The 11,803-nt window shown below is 37.6% G+C and overlaps 1 protein-coding gene across 1 annotated transcript; it reads left to right on the plus strand.

Annotated features, from left to right (window-relative positions):
* Positions 1 to 2,475: 2,475 nt before the first annotated feature.
* Positions 2,476 to 3,329, plus strand: LOC106981582 (coiled-coil domain-containing protein 169-like). The gene has a single exon (XM_053201952.1). The coding sequence runs from the start codon at positions 2,578 to 2,580 to the stop codon at positions 3,220 to 3,222; it is 645 nt and encodes a 214-aa protein (XP_053057927.1). The 5' UTR covers positions 2,476 to 2,577; the 3' UTR covers positions 3,223 to 3,329.
* The last annotated feature ends 8,474 nt before the right edge of the window (positions 3,330 to 11,803 follow it).

Consider the following 11,803-nt stretch of genomic DNA (forward strand, 5'->3'; position numbering starts at 1 on the left):
AAATGTTGGTTTACTAATTACAACAAAAGATAATATTAGGGAAAATTGCAATTAGGAGAAATTGAATCTGGGTGGGGGGTTTACAGGAACTTTCTGTGTTATCTTTACAATTTTTATGTAAATTAAAAGTATTCCAAAATAAAAATTTTACTTAAACTTCATAAATCCAAAAATAGACAAGAAAAGGAAAAAAAGAAAACAAAGAGCAGGTATAACAAATAGGAAACAAACAGAAAGATGCCAGATATAAACCTAAATATGTCAATAATTACATTAAATATTATTAGATTAATGTTCCAATTGAACAGTCCATCACACTCTCCAGTTCCATCCACGTTGCTACAAAAGGCCATATTTCATTTTTTCTCATTGCCACGTAGTATTCCATTGTGAAATAAGCCATACAGAGAAAGACAGATACCATATGGTTTCACTCTTATGTGGATCCTGAGAAACTTAACAGGAACCCATGGGGGAGGGGAAGGAAAAAAAAAAAGAGGTTAGAGTGGGAGAGAGCCAAAGTATAAGAGACTGTTAAAACTGAGAACAAACTGAGGGTTGATGGGGGGTGGGAGGGAGGGGAGGGTGGGGGATGGGTATTGAGGAGGGCACCTGTTGGGATGAGCACTGGGTGTTGTATGGAAACCAATTTGACAATAAATTTCATATATAAAAAAAATAATAAAAAAAAAACTCAAAATGGAAGAAAAAAAAAAAAAAAAGAAACAGTCCAGGGGCGCCTGGCTGACTCAGGCAGTCGAGCGTGCGACTCTTGATCTCTGAGTTGTGAGTTTAAACCCCACATTGGGGGTAGAGCTTACTTTAAAAAAAAAAAGACACAGTCCAGCTATATAAAATAAATCAACCATATGCTGCTTTCAAGAGACATATTTTAAATGTAAGGATACAAAATGGTTAAAAATAAACAACATATGGCAAAACAACACATCATGCAAGCAATAACAAAAATGTCAGGATAGCTATATGAATATTAGACAGAATTGACTTTACATTCTGGAGGATCTGGAAGGCCGTGCACATACAAAGGGTTGCACACATGCTCAGGGGAGATCAGAGATGGATGACCTTTGGCCCTATACAAGCAGAAAGTAAAAATCAGAGACTTGTAAACTGCCTGAACTTAGAATGAGTGTACCAACACATGCACAGATTCCCTAGGAAAAGGGTGGAAACCTTGTAGGCTCAAAGTGTTTAAGGAAAATATTTGGCAAACAATTGACTGATCACTAAGCTATGATGACCAAAGGATGAAACCTAGGTGGCTAGGCTTAAAAATAAGAACAAGAATTTTAAGAGGAGAAAAAACTGAGCAAAGATTCCAGTTGTCACACACTGCAGGAGAAATAGACACTACGTAATTAGTCCAAGCACATCACTGAACAAAACCAAAGAAATATAGTGCATTATACAAAATAAAAATAAAGCAACAAAGAAACAAGGTGTAGCCCAACAGGAAAAAAAATCAGCTCATATAAACTGTCTGCAGAAGGTCGTCCATGATAGATTTAGTACATAAAGACTTCAAATAAGCTATTTTAATATGTTTATCAAAGAACTCAAAGAAAATATGTTTAAAGAATTAAAGGAATGTGTGATGACAACAACTCATCACATCGGAACATTAATAAGGAGATATGAGGGATGTCTGGGTGACTCAGTCAGTTCAGCATCCAACTCTTGATTTCAGTTCAGGTCTCATGGTTTGTGAGATCAAGCCCTGCATTGGGCTCTGCGCTGTCAGCTGCTTGAGATTCTCTCTCTCCCTCTCACTCTGCTCCCCTCAACAAATAAACTTTTTTTTAAATAATGAGATATGAATTATAAAAAAGAAATGAATAAAAATTCTAGAGTTAAAAGGCATAACAACTGAAATGAAAAATTCACTCAAGGAGCTCAACAGCAGATTTGAGCAATAGAAGAAAGAATCAGCAAACTGAAAGGTAGATCAATAGACACTATCCAGTCAAAAGAACAAAATGTAAAAAGCATGAAGAAAACTGAAGAAACTTGAAGGCCTGTGAGACACCATCAAACACACCACATATGTATAATGGGAGTTCCAGAAGAGAAAAAGAAAAAAAGGGGCATAAGTATATAAAGAGATCATGAGTGAAAAGTTCACAAATTTGATGAAAAACAATCTACACACCCAAATTAACTCTCTACATCCAGTCTACATCCACATTCAATGAATTCTGAGTAGTACAAATCCAAAGATATTTATAGCTAGAAAGATCATTGTCAAACTGTTGAAAGTCAAAGCCAAAGAGAAAAATATGAAAACAGCAAGAGGAAAATTACATATGATATACAAAGGAACCACAATGAGATTAACAGCTGATTTCTCATCGGAAACAATGGAGATAAGAAGGTGGTGTTATGACATATTCAAAGTGCTGGGGGAGAAAACTACCAACTAAGAATTCTAGGAGTCAGTTCACCACGGCAACAGCTTATGACAACACTTTCTTCTCCCCAGCTTCTGGGTGTCTCTTCAGGTCTTCTGCTGTAAGCTGTGCTGAGGGGAAGGGTGTGGGAGGTCTCTGACCTCACACCATGGGGGACAGAAGAGGTGATAACTTCGAAAGTAGGGACATTGACTGCCTTAAATTGGAGTTAATGGAAGAAATCCACATGAGAGACTTAGTACAGCTTTCGATACTTGAATTAAGACAGGAGATAGTGAAACTGGAAGCCAAACTCAATACTGAAAATAAAGGTGGTGAATGGAAAACCCGTTATGAAGTCCAACTTGGACTGAATGATCATCTAGTAAAGCAAATTGCTACTCTCAAAGAGAAAATGGAAAAACTCCGTGGAGATCCTTCAGATAGACTATCTTCTATTCGTGTCTATGAGCGAATGTCAGTGGAATCCTTAAATACATTACTTAAACAGTTAGAAAAAGAAAAAAGGAGTCTTGAAAATCAAGTGAAAAATTGTGCACTTAGATTGGAACAAGAGTCAAAGGCTTACCACAAAACCAGTGATGAATGCCGTGCATACCTAGCTGAAATGTCTCAGATCTCTAGCTCACACCAAGTTTCTAAAAGGCAACAGATGGATCAACTTCATAGAATGAAACAGAATCATGTGAAAACAGGAAGATGTAATCCAACTAATCAGAAGATAGTAAATGCCAAGAGAGGACCAGCAAAAAAGATTACAAGATCAAACCATTTTCCAAAACTCAATCTGTAATTTCAAAACTGGGTGGATTTCTACTTCTTCCCTTTCTTCATCTGTAATATTCAACTCATGAAGTTAACATTCAGCACATTTTTGGGGTAATGAAATAATTTTTTTTAAAAAGAGCCATTAAACCTCTTTGGCTCCTCTTCCAGATGTTTGTTCCTTTCTCTGCATGACAGTAATTTTCTTAGTAATTTATTTTAGTTTCAAAAATTCTTCTGGAAAGTAATTTTAGTGACCCTAATATATCTAACAGCAGCACTTGTGATTCTTAAAAAAAAATCCTAGGGATGCTGAAGATTGTCATCATTACACTTGCTTTTAATAATCTATCCATGATATGCTTTGATGGTGACATTGCTATTGTATTTGGTTTCTAGTCGGCTGTAATCTGATAATACGAGTTCACGAAAACTTTTTGCTATTTTAGGTTATATAATGCTCATTTTTTTAGCCCAAAGTTTAAACAAATCAGATGCATTTTAAACTTTGACTTGAAGTATCATGGTATTGCGGAAATAGCCTTCAATCAAATATCAGCTTGTTGTAGCCCCACTCTGCCATGAACTTATGAGATTTGGGGAAAATCCGTTTACCTCATCTTTATTTCTTGTACCTGTAAAATGACTGAGGCAAACTCTGCAACTTCTAAGCTTTCTTACCATTCTAGAAAACCAACACTTACTCAACTACAGGATCCTGCCATAGCGCACATGGCAAATTCAGTCATTTTTGTGATGTTTATTAATTCATAGTGATGACCTTATTTTTTGGACCAAACATGGCAAGTGTCCACAATATTCAAGCCTAGAAGTGGACATAGAATGAGGATAGGATAGGAGAGCATTCTTTTAAGGCATTTATAAAATTTATTATATTCTCCTATTCATGATTAGACTGTTTTTGTAACTGTCACATAGGTCTGGAATACACATATAATTTATTTGCTCAACTTAATAAGTGAATTTAAATTCCCAGAAATCACCCAATGATCAGTATAGTTTTTAGCTAATGGTGTTCTCACCTTGCATTTGTTGCTAAAACCTAAATTCCAGTCGGCATCACCAAGTAATGAATACCAAATGCATTTCTATATCTCTGTAGTTATTCACTTTCTTTCCTTGAGAATGCATAAATTTCATAGAGCCAAATAATTATTTTATATGACTGTAAAATATAATGCAATGAAATATAAAGTAACTTCTTATAAATTACTCTACATTGGAGCTGTTTGAAAATATTTTCCCCTGTTCTTAATAAAGCTAACTACAGATATCAGATACCATGACCCATATTATCAAACAAATGCTAGATTTTTATGTTTTACAATATCTTTCTTAGCATTAGCAACAAATTAATAATCTAAATTTAGTAATAAATATAATCACAGATCATCACTGCAGGATAAAAAAAAAGTTTTTTCTATCATACAGAGGAAGGCCATTGTAGGGATTGAATTAAGGAACATTTAAAATTATCTCAATCATTGTGATGGTATATTAGTTGAACATCTTACCACGGGGATCTATCACATTTAGTTGTTAGTTCTGCAGGAGTGTCTTTGGAATACTTTCCAAATGTCTGAAAATGTCTGTCTTAAACACAGTGAAGGAGGGGCACCTTGGTGGCTCAGTCGGTTGGGCGTACAACTTCAGCTCAGGTCATGATCTCACAGTTCAGTTCATGAGTTCCAGCCCTGCATCAGGCTGTCAGCCCAGAGCCGCTTCAGATTCTTTGTTCCCCTCTCTGCCTGCCCCTCTCACACTCTTTTTCTCTCTCAAAAATAAATAAACATTAAAAAACCCCACAGTGGTAGAATGTTGACGGGGTAGTGTAAAGAACTTAAATGGGAGACTTTCGAAGATCTGTGTTCTGACATCAGCTCTGCCACTTCTAAGCTTCTGACTATAAGTAAATCACTTTTCATTGCCTCACTTTCATTATGTATAGGGTTGGAAATATTCACCCTAACTACTGCCTTGGGATTGCTGGGCAGATCAAGGTACTTAACTAAATATTTACCTATATACTGTTTTTAGACCTTATTACCTTCTGAAAGGGTGCAACTAAATTTACAGGTATAAAAGCAACATCCACAACATACAAGATGAAAATAAAAGTTAAACAGTTTTTCAAGAGTTCATGACTAAGAAAAACTCTAGCTTTAAGCTTTCCAACAGCCAGTACAAAGAAGAAATGAGTTATGCGGCTCTCATTATTTTTGTAGACAGAATACATAAGTAGTAAAACACTTTTATCTAGTTCCCTAGTTCTAAGCTCTGAAGATAATTTGTCATGTGAGGCCTTATAAGAAACTGCAATTATTTATTGCAATAATCAGAGCAAAAATGAGAATTTGGGATCCTTCTTTGTTTAATACTGGAATATATATTACTATCAGTATTTTTAAGTTCAAAATTCATAAAGCAAAAAAATCAGTAAAGCAATAGTATATTTCAAATATTTTAATGTCTAAATCTATTACAAAATATCAAGAAATACCATTTATAAACACGGATGTTGCTATAATAAAAAGGACATATAATAAGTATTGGCAAGGATGTGGAGAAATAGGAACCCTCATACACTGCTGATGGGGATGCACAATGGTGCAGCCACTTTGGAAAACAGTTTGGCAGTTCCTCAAAAGGTTAAACATATAGTTATCATATGACTCATCAATTCCACTCCTACATATACACCCAACAGAAATGAAAGTCTATGTCCACATAAAAACTTGTGCGTGACTCGTTGTAACACCGTTATTCATAATAGCCTAAAAGTAGAAACAACCCAAATGCCCATCAGCTGATAAATGGATAAACAAAAATAGTATATCCAAACAAGGAATAATATTCAGCAATGAAAAGAAATGAAGTACTGATACATGCTACAACATGGATGAATCTTGAAAATAATAAGTGAAAGAAGGCAGTCACTAAACAGCACCTATGGCATAACTTCATTTATATAAAATGTCCAGAAGAGGCAAATCCAAAGAGACATAAAGTAGATTAGTAGTTGCCTGGGGCTTGTGGGGCCAGAGGGGAGGGTGGGTGATAGGGAGTGACTACAAAAGGTATAGGGTTTATTTTGGGCATGATGAAAATGTTCTAAAATTGATGGTGGTGATTGTTGCATAACTCTGTGAATATACCAAAAAAACACTGAACACTTTAAATGAGTTAATCATATGTTATATGATTTATATCTCAATAATGCTGTTATTAAAAAATAATCTTATACCTAGAAAAATAACTCTTAAAAAATGAAGGTCCCACAAAAAAGAAGACATTCTCAGGGGGGAAAAAAGCTTAGGAGAACTAATTGCTATCACACCTGCCTTATAAGAAATAAAAAAAGGAAGTTTGTCAGGCTGAAGAGAAATTGTAACTCGAATCCACACAGAAATAGAGCACCAGTAAAGGTAATTATATAGGAAAACATAAAATACAATGTAAACATATTTTTCTTTCCTTCCCACTACTGATTTAAAAGACATCTACATAAAACAATAATTATTAAAATATTGGTAGATTTAGAACATATAAAGTTGTGATGCATATGGTAATAGCACAAAGGAAGGAAGAGGAAAGGGAGTTATATGAAAGCAGTTTTTGAACACTACCAGAAAGAAGTTAGGATAAATGTGAAGTATATTGTTTTCAGTTAAGATGTACATTGTAATCCCCAGACCTGCCACTAAGAAAATAATTCAACAAATAGAGTAAATAAAGGTAATTAAAATGGCACACTAGAAAATATCTATTTAGTGCAAAACTAGGCAATAAAGAAGACATAGAGGACAAAAAATACGTAAGACATAGAAAATAGCAAAAAGGCAGTTATAAAAAATTAAATTTATATTATAATCAATAATTACATTAAATGTAAATGATATCAGCATTAAAATAAAAACAGATTATCAGATTAGATTTAAAAATGAGATCTAACTTGGGGCGCCTTGGTGGCTTAGTTGATTGGGCGTCCAACTTCGGCTCAGGTCATGATCTCATGGTTCGTGGGTTCAAGACCCATGTGGGGTTCTGTGCTGACAGCTCAGACCCTGGAGTCTGCTTCAGATTCTGTGTCTCCCTCTCTCTCTCTGCCCCTCCCCTGCTCATGCACTCTCTCTTTCTCTCAAAAATAAATAAACATTTCAAAAATGGGATCTAACTGTATGCTGTCTAGAACAGGCACACTTTAATTTTGTTTAATATTTATTTATTTTTGAGGGGGGGAAGGGGTAGAGAGAGAGGAAAGAGAGAATTCCAAGCAAGCCCCGTGGTGTCAACTGGAGCCTGATGCAGTGTTCGATCCCATGAACCATGATACCATGATCTGAGCCAAAATCAAGAGTCAAATGCCCAATTGACTGAGCCACCCAGGTGTCCCCAGGCACCCCCAGACACACTTTAAATTTTTTTTAAGTTTATTTATTTATTTTGAGAGAGAGAGAGAGACCGAGTGCAGGTGCATACACAAGCAAGGGAGGGGCAGAGAGAAAGAGAGACAGAATGTTAATTGTACTTCAATAGTAACAACTTTTTAAATAAATAAGCAATAAAAAAATTAACAACTGAATCCAGCAACATATAAAGAATATTATACACCATGGCTAAATAGGATTCCCCCCCCCCAGGAATGCACAGTTGGTTTAACATCCAAATATCTTAAGGGGTGGTCTTTAGTGGCCATGGGACTAAGGGAGAGGAATATTGCCTCTTAGATGCACTGGCCAGATGGAGGAGGCACAGCTCTGGATTGGTTGGTTTGCAGACCAAAGGCTGAGTTCTTTGCTATCTCTAAGAATTAGCTAGCCCTGGGAGGGGCAGTCTCTCCACAGCCAGGAGAATTTTTTAAGATGTCAAAACATCATAATATACAACAACTAATTTTAATGTTTTTTTGATTTTATTTTTTTAAATTTACATCCAAATTAGTTAGCATATAGTGCAACAATGATTTCAGTAGATTCCTTAGTGCCCCTCATCCATTTAGCCCAACCCCCCTCCCACACCCCCTCCAGTAACCCTCTGTTTGTTCTCCATATTTATGAGTCTCTTATGTTTTGTCCCCCTCCCTGATTTTATATTATCAAAAACAAATTTTAAACATGACTAATACAGTTGGTCCTTTGATGTTTTGAAATCATATTAAGAAAATTTTAGAAGGCTGATAATAGAGGTTTTCAGTAGTAGGGCTTAAGTTGTCCCAAACAGCATAGACATTTTATTATGGGAGTAAGAAAGCAGGAACACAAGTGAAGCTATAAATCCCTGTAAGTCAGCCCATAACTAGGTTTCTTATTTATATGGTATTAGCTAACAAAGTACATTTTAAACTTTGGAGGACTCTAACAATATCTTGGTGGAATTGTAAAGTGTGTTAGAAATATGCCTCACGTTAAGGTGGCAGGTCTAGCAGTTATGTTGTTGGAGGGTATGAACTGATAAATCTCTGTAAAGATTAGTGGTATTTGTGAGTAATTAAAGTGAAAAGAGAGGTTGTGGTTATCATGGTCAGAGATGCAAGGCAGGAGATAGTGGTAGATAGCTGGAGGAGTGTAGTAGAAGGCACCAGGGAGTGGGTGGTCCTCTCCCCAGGAGGTCAAGGGATTGACTGATATGAAGCAGATGTCTCCTGGAGAAAGCAATAATCTCCATTACTTTTAATTTTCATATTATGGGTTTATTTATTTGTTTTAGGGAGAGAGTGAGAGCGAGCGGGGAAGGGGAAGAGAGAGAGAGGGAGAGAGAGAATCCCAAGCAGGCTGCACACTGCCAGGGCAGAGCCCAACATGGGGCTCAAACTCATGAACCATGAGATCATGACCTGAGCCAAAATCAAAAGTTGGACACTTAACTGACTGAGCCACTGAGGCGCCCCTCCATTACTTTTTAGAATGACACAGATAGTAGTAACCCCTACCAGATTTCCCTTTAAGCATAGGAGTACAGGCATGTACTTTTTAGCCAAGAGCAAGGAGTATAGCAGGATCATGGCCTCTGCAGACAGTGAGCTCAGGGACATAATAGGATCCCTAATATCAAAAGAAGAAAAACAAAAATGTCCTGTGTCCCGTTTGTACTTTAGGAAAGGCAGTTCATGCACACTGTTTGAGTGGAGATCTTAGCATCTAGGGTGAAGTTGTCTCCAGCACAGGGAGTAAAGTCATCTCCAATGGCGAGGTCTTGGGTTGAGGTGATGTTGTCTGAGGTGATGTCGTCTCTAGCGGTAACATCCTGGGCCAGGGCAATATCATCTAGCGACTTCAGGTATCCTTTTTAAGGGGATACCCACTCAGGTTGATGTGGGTCTTAGCATTTGCTAAGTTGGACCTCCCGATTATAAACCAATGAAAGTATCTAGACCAGTGGTTAATAAGACTACAATCACCAGCATGGCGTGCAGCTGCACTTAACATTTTTTTTTATTTTGGGTGGAAGTTTAAATTCAAATGGGTCATATATCAGATGAGCAGCTCCCCTGCCCATGGGACAATCTATGGTTAAGAGATCCTAGGAGAATATGAACCCTTGATCTGGCCTCCAGCCCTTATGAGATGCAGAAAGATAAAAAATGTAGAGATTGGTTAAGGCCTGAGGTAAGATACTCATTTAAGAGTTTATTTAAACTGGAATTTGAAAAGGAATTGTTTGAGAAGACCATTATGTCTCTTAAACAGGTTATTTGGGACCTTCTAGGGACATAGAAGTTCTATTGAGTGTCTCTTCCTAGAGCCCAGAATTGTAAATTTTGAGAAATGAAATGTGTACTGTGGTTAATATTAATACTTCTAACTCCAAAGGTAATGAGAGTCTTGGCAAGGATTTATATTGTGAACTTAATTAGAGAGAGACATATGTCCTTTTACATTTTGGGTATCTACCAGGCAAGAGATTCCCAGATTTCTTTAACCTGAAAGAAGCCATTTTAGACAATGCCCATCAGTTTTGAATTAATGTAAAGATGGTACCACTTGTTGGCTAGGGCATCCAGTGTTAAGATGACTGCCTGAAGTTTGGCTAAGTGTGTTGTTTTTTGGGTTCCATCCTTTATTAGGGATATCCTTGCTAAAGGATGGAAAGCACCAACATTTCACTGAGCTCCATCATGTATAATGGTTAGCAGTGTCATTCACGTGATCTATGAACTCTGGTGTTCACTCAGTTAATCCCAGAGGGTTTCCCAGGTATCTGTCTGGGGGAGGGGTGACTTCTAGGACCCTTGCATCTGGCAAAGGACTGAGGACAGGGAAAGCCACCCCTCCTGCGAGTAGAATATGTCAGAGAGCCTGGGTATGGTTGCTTCCTGCTTTAAGAAAGCTTCCTTGAGGTGCCTGGGTGGCTCAGTCAGTTGAGCATCTGGCTCTCGATCTCGGCTCAGGTCATGATCTCATGGTTTGTGGGTTTGACCCCGGCGTCCGGCTCCATGATGACAGCAGAGTCTGCCTGGGATTCTCTCTCTCCCTCTCTCTCTGCCTCTCTCTCTCAAAATAAATAAATAAACTTTAAAAAGAAAAGGCCTCTATAGCTGTGTCAAGTTTGTGGGATGCTGTTTCCATGACTCAAAGCATACTGGGCAGCAAAGTATGGAGGGTCACAGGCTCAGAGTCTAGGAAAGCCCAGTAGGTAGCCAGTCGTTTTGCTTGTTTGTTTGTTTGTTTGTTTGTTTTAATGGTGTATGGCATAAGATGAGGGGGGCAGTTTTTTGCACCTGAAGCCCTTGGTCAACTTATGGCCATCAGAAGCATGTCAGACTCCAGCACGTATAAGAAGAGGTTGCCAAAGTGTCTTTGGTGAAGGAGCTTGGTGTCAGTGGGGGCAGGGGGGCACTAACAAGAGTGCCTGTTAATTTTAATTGGGGAATAAAATTTGTAAATGAGGGGCTCCTGGGTGGCTCAGTCAGTTAAGTGTCTGACTTCGACTCAGGTCTGATCTCACTGTTTGTGAGTTCGAGCCCTGCATCGGGCTCTGTGCTGATAGCTTGGAGCCTGGAGCCTGCTTCAGATTCTGTGTCTCCCTCTCTCTCTGACTCTCCCCTACTCGCACTCTGTGTTTCCCTCTCTCAAAAATAAATAAACATTAAAAAAAATTTTTAATTTGTAAATGAGGAATATGTTGCCATCAGAACCCAAGATGGACTAAAAGATGTTGGATTCATATGTCGTTAATGAGTGTGTCTAATGAATCTACTTGGGGGAGGGTTATCAGTGTAATATCACATCTGTTGAGGTGCACCATGGGTAGGATGGAGGTATTGTGTCCCTTCAGAGGTAAAAGGAAACTGCAGCTGAGAGGCTGTTGAAATAGATTCTGAACAGAAAATGATAGCCATATCTATAAAGGCAAAATATTTACCAGTTTTTCATGAATAAAATCAGTAATTTTAATAACATTGGATGCCTGCTGTGGGGGCCTTGATGGATGGGACCACAGCATAAAGATTGTAGTAATCTACCATGAGGAATACCTTCCCACACACAACTTTTTTCTTTTCTTTAGACTTAAGAGCAGGCAAAATTGGACTGTCAAATGGAGAAGCAGTGAAGATAATCACCCATTTGTTAATTAGGTTCTATAGAGTG

This window comes from Acinonyx jubatus, chromosome X (genome assembly GCF_027475565.1).
Source record: "Acinonyx jubatus isolate Ajub_Pintada_27869175 chromosome X, VMU_Ajub_asm_v1.0, whole genome shotgun sequence".
NCBI lineage: Eukaryota > Metazoa > Chordata > Mammalia > Carnivora > Felidae > Acinonyx > Acinonyx jubatus.

Coding starts and splice junctions, on each gene's coding strand:
- LOC106981582 (XM_053201952.1), top strand. CDS start 2,578: ATGGGGGACAGAAGAGGTGATAACTTCGAAAGTAGGGACATTGACTGC.